At 33.9% G+C, this 18,209-nt stretch overlaps 1 protein-coding gene across 1 annotated transcript in view; it reads right to left on the reverse strand.

Annotated features, from left to right (window-relative positions):
- The window catches only part of LOC118204990 (A disintegrin and metalloproteinase with thrombospondin motifs adt-1-like), a 191,311-nt gene extending 173,306 nt beyond the window's left edge, over positions 1 to 18,005 (reverse strand). The window contains exon 1 of the mRNA XM_085819796.1: positions 17,467 to 18,005. Within this exon, the coding sequence (XP_085675922.1) occupies positions 17,467 to 17,541 (75 nt within the window). The 5' untranslated portion in view covers positions 17,542 to 18,005. The remainder of the gene's footprint in view (positions 1 to 17,466) is intronic.
- Between the last annotated feature and the right edge of the window lie 204 nt (positions 18,006 to 18,209).

Here is an 18,209-nt window from a genome sequence, read left to right on the forward strand (position 1 = left end):
GTAGGGAATTTTCTAAAGATAAGTTTCTTGAGTTTGCTATTGTATTTTATGCGGCGTAAGCATGAAGTGATGTTTTAATAATCAAGTTAAAAAGACAAAAATGTTGTGTTCAGCAGAGTTAGTCCAAGAGCAGACAGCTAAGGTGTGAACTCAGCGAGACCAGAATAAAATCTTAACCTCAAAAACCTTAATATTGTTACGAAATAATTATATTATAATGTTAATATTGTTACTAAATTTGTATTTGGTTAGCTAGTTTTAGTAGAATTATGATTAAAATTGTTGTTTTTTCTCGTGCAACGCAGCGCGAGACAGATTTTAAGAGAAAGCTATGCCGGAAAGTTAAAAATACAGGAACGAGTGGATTTTACATTGAGTAAAACTTTATCTCGGTAATTTGTATTGAAATTAAGGGGACTCATACACCTTAAACCCTTTATGATCTTCGAATATGTGACTGTTGCAAGAATTGGGATATTTTATTTATTTTAAAAGCAATTACTTCCAACCTTTTACGGCTGACTACATAATATAGCTGCTTTGGAAAATAGTAACCAGAAAGTTTGTGTTGCCACAAATATTTTTGTAATTTAATCCTCTTTGCGACAAAATATTCGCCATGCTTCCACCTTGCGCGCATGATATTTTAAAAATGGCTAATGGTACATACTTGAAATTGGATGGAATTCTTTATATGGGTACTACTTTCTAACTGAACCAACAATCTGATGAATATTTTAATACTGAAAAATTTTATTGACGAAAACATTAAAAATTTTGTTAATAAAATACATTTTATAAACTGAACTCAAAATAAAATAAAAATTTAACATGAAATTTTTAGAATTTTAGGTTCACAGTAGTTTCCAAATGTTATAAAAGCTATATATTAAATATGGAATTAAATTATGATACAGAATGTTTTAAACTGTGCGCGCAAGTTGGAAACATGACGAAAAATGTTGTCACAAAACGGATTAAATTATAAAAATATTTGTGGCAACACAAACTTTCTGATTACTATTTCAGAAAGCAGCTATATTATGTAGTCAGCTGTAAAAAGTTGGTAGTAATTGCTTTTAGTCACCTATTCGAACATCTTATGGGTTTTAAAGTGTATGAGTCCCCTTAAATAAATGTAACTGACCGCTTTGTTAGCTGTAACCGTAATTCCACACCTTTTTTGCTTTCCAGAAATATCGAGAAGCAGAAATTACTAGAAAGCTCTCTCGGTTCAGTTGCTTGGTTACTGTTACTGCGAGTGTTTTAGTTACGCGTGGAACTGAGATATTGGATTTAGCTTTTTCTCTAGATGCGCCTTTTTTTTTTTTTTTTTTTTCCCTTCATCCTTTCTATTTAATTTGTTTAGTACTTTGAAGTATAACTACTGCGTGATGTTGTGAAGTTTTGTACGAATATCTCTGAGGAAATTTCCAGAGTTGTGTTATATTTATTTTGATAAATTTTATTAACCTTTTATTGGACTTGCGCATTCAATTTATTATGAACAAGTACGAATGCAACAATATAAACTCTGGTGCAATGTTAGAATCTCAATCCTTTCAGAATATTTTGTTCCCCTTTTTCCAAGATCTCAGGACGTTAAATTTCGTTAAAAATACCTTTTTTCCTCAAATCAACACCCCACAACAACCAACGTTTCCCTACAAACCTGAAAAGCGACATATGGGCGGTCGCTACCTTTTTCCGTCAGAGGGCGCTGACTTCCGTGGAATCTGAATCGGTTTAGGCGTGACCGCCCGGACGCATATTGTTTCCATATCACTTGACGAGGTGGGAAACGGAGAACGTTTCCATATGGCACAATTTCGAACTGCACTTTTTTTTAAATATATTTATCAGTTGCACTCATTTAAAAAACACTGAGAGTATTTTCTGGGTAACAATACTTCGAGGTCGAATGATGCATAGTCACAGTCAGTTGGAATTTGTCGTAAAAGAGGACAACATATGGGGGGGGGGGGTCAAAACAAATTCTGATCGTCGTTTATTACCGATTTACAACGGTATTTTTTAGCATAGATAAATGCATCATTATACGTTCTAAATGCGAGAAATTTTATTATTAAACGTCGTTAATTTGAATTAACATAAGAATTTGAATTGACGTCGTTAATTAATTGTCGTTAATTTGAATTAACATAAGAATTTGAATTGATGTCGTTAATTAATTGTCATTAATTTGAATTAACATAAGAATTTGAATTGACGTCGTTAATTAATTGTCGTTAATTTGAATTAACATAAGAATTTGAATTGACGTCGTTAATTAATTGTCGTTAATTTGAATTAACATAAGAATTTGAATTAACGTCGTTAATTAATTGTCGTTAATTTGAATTAATTACATAATACGGCACTGTAGGAACTAAAATCCAAACTTAAAAAAGGGGAAGTAAATAATGAAGGAAAAAATTAAATGAGAACAATAGCCTGAAATTAAACAAAAAAAAAATTTCATTTCAAAAAAATTTTTAAATACAAAAAGAAAAAAAATACTTTACGCCCAAAGCAAAGTTTTTTAAAATTTTTTGGTGTTACTTTATTAAATATCATGTTCTTCGCACTTGAACTATTCAGTTCAACTATTCAGTTCACTTGAACTATTCAGTTCACTTGAACTATTCAGTTCAAGAGCAATATCGCAAAATAATTTTTAAATGAGTAAGTATATCTTTAGAATTTCCGATACACAGTCTCGCGCGCTGGAGATAAAAATGTTTTTTCTGTACAAAGTTTCCATTGTTCGCTTTGAAATCCTTGCGTTTGTTAATCAAAAGTTCGGTAAAGTCATACAAAATAGGTTTTGGTATATTAGATTACGACAAAGCACTTGAGGGCTATCTGCCTTAAGCGAGGGATGCCTTCTTGGAGGACTTTTTAAGGGAAACTGGTTCGTATACACGTTACACATGGGGAAAACCACGAAAACACCCATGCAGCCAGCGCGTTTGCGGGATTCGAACCCCGGACCGAAACTACCAGTGTTCAGCGACGTTACCGCTCGGCCGCTGGTGGGCCATACAAAATAGGAAATCGATAGTAAAATAAATTCCAAATTTCAAATTTGGGCTTTCACATGCCCATATTCGCAGGACGATTACGATATACAAAATGATATGGCTCTAGGTACCGTTGTTATATCACAATGCGAGAAACATGCATACATTTATGCAGATTTCTTCATTATTTAATTTCTTTAATTATAATACAGAATGATAATATTTAGTGGCAGCAATTTGAAAAGTGATAAGGACATTTACAGTGAATCGGCGCAAAATGCCAAAACGAAATTAATAACCCTTCTCATCTAACGCTCCTTTGGGCTGAAAGAAAAAAAAGAAAGATCCATTAAAATCGACTTAACAATGCGCTTTCCGAAAAAATTTCGTTTTAATAATAAGCGCCTTTAATACATTAGAACATGTATGACAAATGCATATATGCGCAAGGTATTTAAGGGTCAGTAACGCAGTTGTTTACTTCTTTGTTTAGCGCGTTCAAACGCTTCTTATTTCATGATGCATTCGTTTATCAGGGTTGGCCAAACTTCATGTCAGTAAGAGCAGCATCTAGATTTTCTAAAAGCCACAAGTTCATATTTACATCATTATAGAAGTAGTGGAGGAGGTTTTAAATAGAAAGAAATCCCCGATAAATTTGTAAAAAGAGTCTAAACTAATTAATTACTTCTTTTTGGACAATGAATAGCTTTAGTTTACCATATTTCATACATATATTTTGTATGCACGAGATGCACAAATTGCCTGCGAGAGCCATATCAGGCTCGCGATCCGCTCTTTGGCCACTCCTGACATATCTAGTATGTAAAGTGTTCTAATTATGACATAAAGACGAAATTTACCACAAAAATTTTGTTAAAATTAAAAATTTTGCATCAAAATGAAGAAGACAGCCGTTCTTTCAAACTTTTCCGAAAACAGTGTATCCACCTGTTCTAATTAATTAATATCCGTTATTACTATTGTTATTATTATTATTATTAAAAGAAATTGGTACTATTCCGTTTTGAGTGCCGTAAAAAAATTACAGCGGAAATGTATGCGCAAAAGCGCCAAATCTAGCAAACGCGCTCATTTAAAAGCGCGCCAAATCTAGAGTACGCATTGATTTCAGATTGCTTTATATAGTTCTATATTTCTTAAGATGTCATTGAAATACTAGTTTAATTTTTAAATCCTTTTTTTATATCCTATGGATTTAATAATTTGGGTATTGCCAATGACCAAAAGTCGACAATAGAATTTTGGGTAAAGTGCAGAATCACCCGCTGCTTAACGCGTTTTAAGAATTGCACATACTCGGTATCCATGTGCACATCGACCTATTTTCACTTAAAAAAATTCTAAAATTGCACAAAAATGGCACTGCGCACACCCTTCACTTTATCTATGTACACTTCGGCATATTTTCATTTAAAAAGTAAAAGGAAATTGACAAAAATCCAATTGTGTTTACCCTTGCAAAAAGCGACAAACAAATAAGTTAGCGATTCTGCACTTCTGAATTCCGATTCTGAATGTTTTCAAAGAAAAGGCATCATTCATTATAGAAAATTACGTTTGAATAACCAACGAGATGAAACTATGCTTTAGCGGTAGCGAAATAGCAATGCGGGAAATAAGCAGAAGTATTATAAATGGCCTGATTTCAGATTGCGTAGTTCTATATTTCTTAAGATGCCATTGAAATACTAGTCAAAAAAGGATTTTAAAACTAAACTAGTATTTCAATGACGTCTTATATATATATATATATATATATCTATATATATCCTATGGATTTAACAATTTGGGAATAGCCCATGACGAAAAGTCGGCAATAGAATTTTGGATAAAGTACAGAATCATCCACTGCTTGACGCGTTTTTAAGAACTGCACATACTCGGTATCCATGTGCACATCGACCTATTTTCACTTAAAAACTTTAAAAAAATCTTAGAATTGCACTAAAATGGTACTGCGCACATCCTTGACTTTATCTATGTACACATCGAGTATACTATTTTCACAAAAAAGAAAAAGAAAATTCACAAAAATCCAATAGTTTTACCCTTGTAAAAAGCGGCGAACAAATAAGTGAGCGATTCTGTACTTTACCGAGAATATTTTCAAAGAAAAGGCATCATTCATTATAGAAAATGACGTTTGAACAAGCAACGAGATGAAAGTATGCTTTAGCAATAAGTCGGTAGCGAAATAGCGATGCAGGCATCCATTCAGTTATGTTTAGCAATTTTTATATAAATTATAATAATGATCTGAAATAGTTATTTACACTCTTATGCTTCCATTCAGTCATGTTTAGCCTTTTTCATATAAATTATAACAATAAAAAAGTATTTAATGAAATTAACCATTCATCTAAATTAAAACATCAATATTAGATAGTTATTTACTATTATACTTCCTTTCTTGCCGCAATGATTAGGGTTGGCGCAATTATTTTTGGCAGCATTGGCATCAACAATAGTTTGGTGATTTTTTACGGCCCTCGAAACCGAATAGTACCGAAATTTTTTCGGTAAGGACACTGCCAGTCGATTTTTGCGGGTTGGCGTTTTTTAAATACCAGTCTCTTCTTCTGCCATTTAATTCTTATCCTCCATTGTATAATGCCAAGCTAAAAACACATCATATTCTGCCAAATATTGTACGCCTCGTATGTAATTTCCACTGTGGGAAGCAGAAAAGAATTCATTATTGCCACGAAATGCAAGAGAAATTTTAGCCAAAAACTTTATTGTTGCTACTACCATTTCATTACTTTTTCCTTTATTATTTGCCCACCAGCATCCGAGCGGTAAAGACGCTGAACACTGGTAGTTCGGTCCGAGGTTCGAATCCCGCGAACGGGCTGGCTGCATGGGTATTTTCGTGGTTTTCCCCATGTGTAACGTGTATACGAGCCAGTTTCCCTTAAAACGTCCTCCACGAAAGCATCCCTCCCTTTAGGCAGATAGCCCTCGTGTGCTTTACCACAATTGAATAATACCAATACCTCCATTATTTACCCCCTTTTCACTAGTTTGGATTTTACTTACTGCAGAGGATGAAATTCCTCGAATTTAGAACATGTAATGATGAATCTAAACTAAACTCAATGCACCAATATCTGCTTTCTAGACCTTAGGCCTCGGTGTGTATGAGCACATGCCAATGTTAAGTGGACAGCTTGTCGCAGGACCCCTGGTGTTTAGTCCCCAAGCGAACTTGGTACTCATTTTATCGACCCACTCAAGGAATAAAAGGCTGGATCAACTATGCCCTGCCCGGGAATCGAACCCAGGACTTTTGGTGTAGCTTCGAAACGCGCTAGCCAATGATATATCCACCTATGCTTTAAAAAAATCCGTTATAACTATATGTGTGTATGTGTACGCATAATAATAAAATCAAAAACGGGAAGATGGTTTGTTATTTCTTGATTATTTAATTAATTTAAATAATTGGCTACTGGTAGGTCCACCATCGCAGAGCGGCAAAATCGATGAAACACAGCTAATTCCGACTTGAGTTCAATTCCAGAATAAGAGTGTGGCTGCATTCATGTTTTCGTAGTTTTACCCATGAAAAAGTGTATACAAGGCAGTTTTCCTTAAAAAGTCCTTCATGAAGCCACCCTCGAGCCTGATAGTCCTCGAGTGCTTTTTCATAATTAAATAAATCAAACCAAACCATGAGTATCCAGGAAAGAATTGGCTGCACCAGCGTTTTCCTGGTTTGCTCCCAGTGCGTAAACGCGAACTCGTTTTTCATAGGAAGTTCTCCACGAAGGCATACAGACTCTCCTCAGACAGAGAGCTATAATTAATGTTTAGTCGCTTGAATAAACAATCTAAATATCTCTACGTTTGTACAACTTTTATAGCTATTTATCAATATGAATGTACCGTTTTTATAGCTGAACTTTTGTGCTTAAACTTCGCCATCAAATGTTTCTCTGAACAAAATAGTGCTGTTTCAGACTATCTCATTTGTACTGATTCCCTTTCCTCCTTGGAGATCTTAAAATGTATTTCTTCTTCTAATAATATCATTATCGAGATTCAAAAAGAACTGAAAAACCTAAAAGATAAAAATATTTCAGTTGCATTTTCATTTGTTCGTGGTCATACAGGTGTTGTTGGAAACGATCGAGCCGATTTCCTAGCTAAGACTGCGACTAAGCGGGAAATTGACACTTTTGTCAATATCCCTAATATTCCTTTTATAAGAAGGTCTTGTATGAAAATATTGTGGAGTCGTGGAACCACGAATTCATTAATTCAAATAAAGGGAGCTTAATTAAGAGATTTTTTTCCCTTCTATCAAAATGAGATTGTCATGTCATCACTTCTTTACAAACCATAAATTAACCCAATTTCTTACTGGCCATGGAAATTTCAAAAGTTATTTTAACAGATACTAATTCAGAAGTCAAACAACAAAAATCAGCGTTATATTTTCAAAATTTCACAGGACTAAAACTGAAAATGAACAAGATAGGAAATAATGATTAGATAAGATAAGAAAGCCTGGACAAGAATCAGCAAGTGGCGCCATCTGTTGATGAAACCAGAACTAAAACAATTTCTTTAAAGGCCGAAGGCAAAGATGGATTGGAATTAGGATCGTTAACTAGAACAGAAAGATTTTTTTGAATTAGAAATGCCTCTAGACTCAATGCCCCGGTATCTGCTTTCTAGACCGTAGGCCTCGGTGTGTATGAGCATATGCCAATATTAAGTGGACAGCTTGTCGCAGGACCCCTGGTGTTTAGTCCCCAAGCGAACTTGGTACTCATTTTATCGACCCACTCAAGGAATAAAAGGCTGAATCAACTATGCTCTGCCTGGGAATCGAACCCAGGACTTTTGGTGTAGCTGCGAAACGCGCTAGCCAATGATATATCCACCTATGCTTTAAAAAAATCCGTTATAACCAATGTGTGTATGTGTACGCATATCCAATTCTCCAATGGAAGACGTTTTTTGAATAATTTTGGCCGCAGAAAAATTGAAAGTGTGATTTTCGGACCAACAGTGTTGAGCAACAGAACACATCTGTGTTTCCTTTTTGTTAGAAAAGAATTTTACCAATTTATTTCCGAGAGAAGTGCCTTTAACACCTTCTGTCAATTCATTGTAAAACTTTGTAATCATCCTTAATTTTATTTCAGTTTTTTTCTTCTGTTTATTTTGTATTGTGTTTTATACCTACTTCTGTAAGCCCCATGTGATACTATGTGGTGCATGTGGAAGTTATTGTGTTTCTTTAATAAAAAAATATCTATATGTTTGAGAGATGACAGTATTTTTCAGTCAGCCATACAAAGAAACCTGCTGAGAACGAATCACTTTTTAATCAGTCGCATTTCAGATACGGTAAAGTATTAAGATAACTCAACTATAGTGCATTCCTAAACATCTAATATATTCCGCATCTACGAACTAGAATGGACAGAAGGACGCGAATTAAAATTTAAGGAAATTTAGCATTCAACAAATGTATTTCGAAAGATTAGACACAAATCTTTTTTTCTTTAAAAAAAATATCTCATAAAAGCCAAAGGACGTTCGCACAGAAGAGAATTTTGTGGCCTTTCACTATAAACGGCGTTTAACTTTTCAAATTGTTGCCACCAAATATACAGACCTGTATTATATTTAAAGAAATTAAATAATGAAAAATCTGCATAAATGTACGTTCTTTCTCACATTGTGATAAAACAACGGCACCTAAAGACATCCAATTTTGAATAACGTACGTCTCCACCCGAATTTGGAATTTGTTTTCTTATCTATTTCATATTTTGTAAAGCATTTAAGAGTTTTTGATTTAAGAATCTCAACGATTTCAAAGCGAGCCATGGCAACACTGTACGGAAAAATATAAACATATATATATCCAGCGTGCGAGACTGTGTATCAAAAATTCTAAAGATATGCTCTTTTTAAATAATTTTGTGATATTGCCGATGAATTGAATTTTATGGTTTAAGTATTAAAAACGTGATATTTAATTAAAAAATCTGATGTGTACACCACATGACTTCCTTGTACGCAATATTAAATTATACGCATTTTCTCTTGCATTTCATTTAAACTTATTGGATTGAATTAAATCTACTTCACTGACAACACATAAACCACAATAGAATAAATGCATTCTTTAAAATTCACGCTATTTGTTTACCATACCATAGCGACTCTCTGGCGCTAGATTCACTAAACAGTATTATATTTCGTTCATATTATAATTCACAATGCACAAAATTTATATCATTTAAAGAATTATCTAATCGTTGCAACATGTTCTATTCAAATACTATAATAAAGCTAGAACGATGTATGAAAGAAATTAAGCAAACAAAGCAAAAAAGAAACGCTTGAGTATTTCTCATTCAATTAATTCAGTTCTGACTTCGCGACAAGCCAAAAATACATAAAAACTCAAAATGTATGTATTAAAAATTATGAAGTACATCTTAAACACATATTTCCTTGAAAAAATTTCAGAAAGGATTAAGCAGGATTTAATTCGCAATAATAAAAGAAGGCGTTATCTTTGTTGTTGCGAAGCTAAGTTTCTCTAGATTGGCAACAAATCCACTAGTCTGCTGTTTCAAATGTAAACAAGCAATGGCCGCCATCAAAAAAAAATATCAGGCTTAGCGGCACTTAAACAACTTTAAAATTGTTGATAATTCTAAAAATATTGCGTATAGATTTACTAAAGACATCAAAACCTTAACTGGAAGATAAGAACAACATAAATCAATCATTTTTAAAGCAAAAAATGTACAATTTACAAACATATAAGAGTAAAGAAACTGAGCCGGGTAACAGAGTAGATATATATATAAATATATTCACATACGTTTGGTGCGACCGATTGCAACCAAAATACGAGGTGCACGTGTACATGTTATTGCAGTCCTATATACAAAATTTCAACGTTCTGAGGCTACTCGTTTTTGAGTTATCGAGATACGTACGTACCTACGTACATACGTTTGTACAGACGCCACGGAAAATTCTCTTCAGAATTCATTTTAAAGCAATTTTCTAATTTTTTTGGAGGAAAAGAGTCTTTTATTCTGTTCTTACGTACAGATATCACGCAAAAACATCGTTAAATTGCATTCGAAAGCGGTGAAAATGGATATTTTCGTTGAAATATGCTGCCTGAAACTTTTCGCGATTACAATACTTCCTTGTTACTTCGTACAAGGAAGTAAAAAGGTAACACACACAAATTTTAAAAAAAAAAGGCCTTTTTGAGCGTAATATAAATTCTGAAAACTTTCCGACTATTTTTTTCTTTTGTATTTCTATTACGTGAATACGTATATTAATTAGTGGTTTTTTAGAACTTGGATTTATGTTACTATAAGACGGACTTCGTCAAGTTCTTCCTTTAGGTATGTAACCGAACCAACGTGTAGGCGCTAAAATCCTTGAACACTGTTTATTATTCCAAAATATATTCCTAAATATTAGCTAATTAAAACGTACTTACGGCTCACCAGCGGCCGAGCGGTAACGTCGCTGAACACTGGTAGTTCGGTCCGAGGTTCGAATCCCGCGAACGGGCTGGCTGCATGGGCGTTTTCGTGGTTTTCCCCATGTGTAACGTGTATAGGAGCCAGTTTCCCTTAGAAAGTCCTCCACGAAGGCATCCCTCCCTTAAGGCAGATAGCCCTGGAGTGCTTCGCCGTAATCTAACAAAACCAAACCAAACTACAATGTACTTACAGCCAGCGATGATAATACACATTTGAAATGGTTCCTTTCGCTGACAAAAACTGGTGGACCGAGGCCAACATTCTCAATAGATTTCGCATGGATTTACAGAGTGTCCTTGAAGCAGAAGAAATGGCAATACTTTGTGTTATATGTGTTCTTACCGTTGTTGAAGACGTCTCCTTGAGATTTCAAAACATTGTTCTTTACTTTTTTTGTCTAACTGCGCATTCATTCCAGGGTTAAAATTAGCCTAAATTAGGAAGTTATTGCGAATGTAGAAGAGTTCCGTAGCTTGCTATTAGTCTATTGAACCAAACAAAGAAATTAGACTATACTGCCTGAAGGACTTCAGTTATTTCCCTACGCTATGCATTAAACATGAACAAAAACAATTAAGAGATGATACAACACACCTATATTATAACGAAGTGAAGAAGAAAACAATATATTAATTAACCTTGGCTGTGAGCACGTTGATTCTTTTCGAGCTTTGCTTCATCCAGTATGTCCTTCAGCATGTTATTTTGCAAATGGAAGTTTTCAATAACATAATGTATTTTTTTCTTTGCGTCACAATACGAAAAAATTTCTTAAACGCTTTTCTATAAATGAAATCAAGCAAGACCTTTCTCTGGTACTATTTGTGTACCATTCTTGTACCACTTGTATTATGATACGTTTATTTCAGTTATTGTAATCTACTTCGCGGTATACCGTATATTCCGGAGTATAACCCGCACTTTTAATACAAAAAAGCTGGTGTATACATAATATGACTTCCTTGTATACTGGAATATTGACTAATCTTTGGAATATGGTAACAGGTAGTTTGGTGACATTTTGGTAAGGCGATAAAGGTTACTAGCTAGGATTTTAGCAGTGTACATGGATAAATACAAGAGTGTGCGCAATGCCATTTTTGTGCAATTCTGGGATGTTTTTTTAAGTGAAAATAGGTTGACGTGTACATGGATGATACCGTGTATGTGCAGTTCTTAAAAACGCGGCAAGCAGTGGGCGATTCTGCACTTTCTCCCAATTTCGCACCTAATCTAAGTCATGATTAAGCATTTTTGTTCCATAAAAGTTCTAGTATAAGAGTAATTCGGCTAGCAGATTGTAAGGGAAAATGTTGAGTTAAAAAAAAAAAAAAATGCCTTTACTTCGTGAAAACAAAATGGCGTCCAAAGCAAAACTAGCAGGTTGCTGCAGCAGGGTTGGTCGCCAAATGTGCGCCAAAAAATCGCCAAGTTACCATAATTTAAAGATTAACCGGAATATTAAATTATACGCATTTTTTCCTGTATTTCATTTAAACTTATTTCATTACAGATATATCTATCATTGAATTAATTCAGTTCTCATTTCGCGGCAAGACAAAAATATATAAAAACTCAAAATGTGTTCATTAAAAACTGAAATATAGGAAAACATGCAAGAAGACAGATTGTGCTCAAAATTAAAAGTTTCCTTTTGGCCCACTCGGCAAGAATACTAAAAGAGCAGAAAGCATTAATTCACTGCTCTGCTAAGTTTCAAATATAAAATATAAATTTGATATTTTTCTTTGACTTATTTTTATTCGGATGTTTTTGCAAATTTCCTATCAAAATTTAATCAACAAAATCATTCAATCAACTCAGAAGAGCTATTAATTTCGTTTTGGCATTTAGCGTCACTTTAAATATCGGTTCAGTTTTCAGACTGTTCCCACCAAATATTATCGCCCTGCATCATATTTAAAGAATTTAAATAATGAACAATCTGCATGACCATATGTATGCTTCTCGCACTGTCATAAAACAACGGTACCTCAATTTTTGCCATCAATTTTTGAATAACTAAGTCTCCATCCGAATATGAGCATTTGGAAGAGTAAATTTGGAATTTGTTTTATTATCTATTTCATGTTTTGTAAAGCATTTATGAGTTTTTGATTAAGAAACTCAACAATTTCGAAGCTAGAGTGTACGAAAAAAAAAAACCATTTTTATCTCCAGCGCGCGAGACTGTGTATCGGAAATTCTAAAGATATGCTCATTTTAAAATTATTTTGCGATGTTGCTGTTGAACTGAATTTTATGGTTTAACTGAGAATATGTTATTTAATAAAAAAGGTAACACACAAAACATTAAAAAATGCTCCTTTGAGCGTAATGTAAAATCTGAAAGCTTTCAGATTTTTTTTCCCCTGTAGTAGTAATTGCTGCCCGTCAGCTATTTTTAAATTGTCTATTGGGCAGTGTGCAGTGTAAGTCTGGGACCACTGTTGTAAAGTATTGTTTATGTAATATGTCTTTTTGTGTTGTAGTAATGTGTCATAGAATTCATGGAAATGAGAAAGATAGTGATATTATATTAAATAGTTTTCCAAAGCACAAGTTACTTTTGGCAAAAAAAAAAAAAAAAAAAAAAAAAAAAAAAAAAAAGAAATCTGAAATATTTCAGATTTTAAATTACTTCCAAAGGGGCGTTTTTTAACATTTTGTGTGTTACCTTTCTTTATTAAATATCATGTTCCTCGCACTTAAACCATAAGATCCAGTGCAACAGCAATATCGCAAAATAGTTTTAAAACGAGCATATCTTTAGAATTTCCGATACAGAGACTCACGCGCTGGAGATAAAAATGTTTTTTCTGCACAACGTTGCCATTGCTCGCTTTGAAATCCTTGAGTTTGTTAATCAAAAATTCGTCAAAGTTTTAAAAAATAGGAAATCGATCATAAAACAAATTTCAAATTTCAAATTTGGTCTTCCACATGCTCATATTCGTTGGAGGATTACGTTATTCAAAATTCGATGACTCTATGTACCGTTGTTTTATCACAATACGAGAAATATACATACATTTATGCAGATTTTTCATTATTTAATTTCTTCAAATATAATGCAGGACTCTAACATTTTGTGGCAACAGTTTGAAAAGTGAACCGACATTTATGAGTCCGACGCAAAATGCCAAAACGAAACTAATAGTCCTTCGGGATTCAAATCCCTTTGGACTAAAAAAAAAAAAAAAAAAAATGGATACGTGTTGAGGACAGGATTCTATTAATGTGAAGAATGCAAGAATTTGCAGCGAACATTTTCTGTGCAGTGATTGTGAAGAAAGATAACATGAAAAATCGCTTGCTTGGATTGCCGCAAAAGAAACTGTTGCAATCCAATACTATACCAAGAAAAGAAAAATAATGCAGAGTGCTTTGAAGAACTACACGAATTAAATTTAAAGAAAATTAATTTTGAGGCCGATTACGAAAATGATGATAGGGATAATAAATCAAATACGAATTATTTTTAACTAGAACACAGAAATGACGATGTAAAATTACTAAATGATCTAACAATAATAATAAATAAACGAGAATACATTGATAATTTGTAAAAAAAACAAAGCTCGCTTAGCATTTTAGTAATTTATAATCGTATAAAACGTCAAAGTAATTTCGGATAAAAAGTCTTTCTCCTTAGGTCCTCTTTTGAAAGATTAAATAATTCTCTTCAGATACTGTGAGCAAAGTTGTTTTGTTAAACTTAACACAACGATTTTGTATTTATTTAAATGTAATGTATACGTATAAATGTGAATATAAGTTAGACAATTATTGGCTAATCTTTCATAAGCGGGGTACGTTAGCGCCAAACTCTTTTGATTTGCGATGTCAAACCTCAGATCGCCGTTTCATTTCGCAATTACTAATTGCAACAACAAAAAAAAAAAAAAAACGGCGATGTAAAGCTTAACATCGCCAAACGAAATTGACGCTAAATTCAACGCAAGCATAAATTACTACAAACTAATACATAAATTTAAAATAAACTAAAAAATAAAAACTGAAGGGTTTCAGATTTTGAATTACGCCCAAAGGGGCGCTTTTTTAACGTTTTGTGTGTTACCTTAATTTATTAAATATCATGTTCTAGGCATTCAAACCATAAAATTCAGTTCAACAGCAATATCGCAAAACAGTTTTAAAATGAGCGTATCTTAAAAGTTTCAGATACACAGTCTCTTGCCGCTGGAGATAATTTTTTTTTTTTTTTTTTTTTTTTTTAGTAAAAAGGGACTTGAGTCCCGAAGGACTATTAGTTTCGTTTTGGCATTTTGCGTCGGACTCATAAATGTCGGTTCACTTTTCAAACTGTTGCCACAAAATGTTAGAGTCCTGCATTATATTTGAAGAAATTAAATAATGAAAAATCTGCATAAATGTATGTATATTTCTCGTATTGTGATAAAACAACGGTACATAGAGTCATCGAATTTTGAATAACGTAATCCTCCAACGAATATGAGCATGTGGAAGACCAAATTTGAAATTTGAAATTTGTTTTATGATCGATTTCCTATTTTTTAAAACTTTGACGAATTTTTGATTAACAAACTCAAGGATTTCAAAGCGAGCAATGGCAACGTTGTGCAGAAAAAACATTTTTATCTCCAGCGCGTGAGTCTCTGTATCGGAAATTCTAAAGATATGCTCGTTTTAAAACTATTTTGCGATATTGCTGTTGCACTGGATCTTATGGTTTAAGTGCGAGGAACATGATATTTAATAAAGAAAGGTAACACACAAAATGTTAAAAAATGCCCCTTTGGACGTAATTTAAAATCTGAAACATTTCAGATTTTTTTTTTTTTTTTTTTTTTTTTTTTTTTTTTCCGTACAGTGTTGCCATGGCTCGCTTTGAAATCGTTGAGTTTTCACTCAAAAATTCCTTAAAGTTTTACAAAATATGAAATATATAATAAAACAAATTGCAAATTTGGGCTTTCGGATGGAAACGTTACGTTATCCAATATTTGATGGCTCTAGGTATCGTCGTTTTATCACAATGCGAGAAACGTACATACATTCATGCAGATTCTTCCTTGTTTAATTTCTTTAAATATAATACAGGGCGATAATATTTGGTGTCAACAATTTGAAAAGTGATTCGCAGTTTATAGTTTTCTACGCAAAATGCCAAAACGAAATTAATAGTCCTTCAGGGTAAATTGCCGTTTTGGACTAACAAAAAGTGCAAGGTCACAAACATGAAACTAATAGTTACAAAAATCTTCACTTGCATCAAAAAATTGTCAACCAAGTAAATAAATTCAAATTCAGCCTTTAGTGTACTACAGCTTTTAGTCTATAGTCCTTTAGTCTTTAGTGTACTACAGCTTTATAGTCTATACACTAAAAGCTACTACAACTTTAAGGGTAGAGACTATACGGAATGTTTTACATGAAGGAAGCTATTATGGAAGGGCAGATAGAAAAAAAACCTTTAAATTAGAAAAATAGAGATTAAAAATTAAAAAAGAGATTGGATTTTGCAAAATCTCATGTTAATTTATCAGACGAGTTTTGGAACATAGTTATTTTCTCCCGCGAATCGAAGTTTAAGATTTTCGGGAGTGATGGACGACAATATGTGTGGAAAAAGCCAAACATCGAACTGGGAAAACAACATTTGGCTAATCTTTAGAATATGGTAACAGGTAGTTTGGCGACATTTTGGTGTAACGCGAAAAAGGTTACTACTAGCTATGACTTTAGCAATAATCTGAGAAGTATACAGGTCGAATCACAGATTATTTTGCCTCAGAGAAAGGAGAGATCATGAGACATGTCATGTGACATTTTCCGGAAAATTCCGATCGTGATTTTAGCTAATAAGCACTTAGAAACAATTTCGCTGCTAAAGTGCAGAATCGCCCACTTATTTGTTTGGAGCTTTTTACAAGAGTAAGAAGAATTGGATTTTTGTCAATTTTCTTTGACTTTTTTAAGTGAAAATAGGTCGACGTGTACATAGATAAAGTCAAGAGTGTGCACAATCCTATTTTTGTGCAATTCTGGGATTTTTTTTAAGTGAAAATAGGTCGACGTGTACATGGATACCGTGTACGTGCAATTCTTAAAAATGCGACAAGCAGTTTGTGATTCTGAACTTTCTCCCAATTTCGCACCTAATCTTCGTCATGATTAAGCACTTTTGTTCCATAAAAGTTCTATCATAAGCATAATACATGTTAGACATTGAGGAAACCACCAAAATGCCCATGCAGGCAGCCAGTTCGCGGGCTTCTAACCTCAGATCGAACTACCAGTGTTCAGAGACTTTACCGCTCGGCCGCTGGTGGTCTGCAATTCTATTGGAATGAAATAGAATAAAGCACCAAACAGGTTTAATCCTAGTATCCGGTGCACACGGGATTTGGCGACTTTTATCGACTTTTATGATGAGTAGTAAAAACGGGACATATACGATAAGTAGTAAACGGGTATTCAAAGAATATATATAGTTATACATAGTATATACTATGTATATAGTGTATAGTGTACTATCACTATATATACATAGATGTTCTTTTGGTAATTTTTAGTGTTGGCGATAATTTTTAAAACTGCGCCAAGGCTGTACCGTATACTAGGATTTTACCCAGAAAACAAATGCTATTGAATGCTTCTGGAATCCAAAATCATAGAACCATAGCAACTGCTATTAGGATGAAAAACCATAGCAAAATGTTTTTCATTCCAATCTGTCGTTTTCTTTCAGCAATCAAACAGTCTAAGCAAGAGACTTTAAAGAAAATGTTCCTCAAGTTACAACTAATTTCAGTCTAATGCAAAGGAAATAAACTTGCAAAGGAACTAACTTATCTACTTGCAAAGGAAATAAAGAGTTAGCTACTTACCCACTTTCTTGCTTCGTAGCTTCCCACGCTACCAATCACATCCGGGTCATCACTCTTCTGTAGGGATAATTCCATGTTGACTGCAAATAACGACACTAAACAGTTGAATTCTTTTATTAACGATGAGCAGCTCCCTCCTTGCACAGAAGCATTGCACACTTGGCGATGGAAATAAGGGCAACCGAGTGAAAAGCAATTTCAGTCTCTTGGACACCGGCGTCGTGGAAGCTTCATTAGAAGCTACCAAATCCTAGTTCCGCCAATAAGCCGTCACTAGCTTGTTATACTGCAAGCTGTGTTCTAGCATCCTAAATTGATGCTCAGTTGCTTGATCGGTATACTGGCCTGCAGCAAGTGACAGTGATCCCTACTCTTGCCAGTTATTGAAAGAGTCCCATTAGCGCCTGACTTGTAATACAACCGTAAAGAATATTCTCCAAAAGAGAAAAGTACCTGACCACCGGGAGAAAAAAACACACTGTAGCGCTTTGCTTCTACAAATTGAAGACCGCGGTCTAGAGACTGGTCGTTGTCGATGCAGCTGTTCTCCCAGAATTCATTGCAAAGACACAATATCAAACTGAGTGGTAAAAGCGCTATGCAATTCTGCTTTCCATTAGTCATCCTGATTGTTCAGTGCAATGCAAGTGAGAGTAGGGCTTAAAAAAATCTATCTTCCTCTAAAATACCTTACTCCAAGATTTTTGCGAAATTTGCTGGGTTATTTCTTACATTTCGCTCAT

This window comes from Stegodyphus dumicola, chromosome 7, assembly GCF_044657685.1.
Source record: "Stegodyphus dumicola isolate Sdum_Otavi_A_Nest chromosome 7, ASM4465768v1".
Classification (NCBI taxonomy): domain Eukaryota; kingdom Metazoa; phylum Arthropoda; class Arachnida; order Araneae; family Eresidae; genus Stegodyphus; species Stegodyphus dumicola.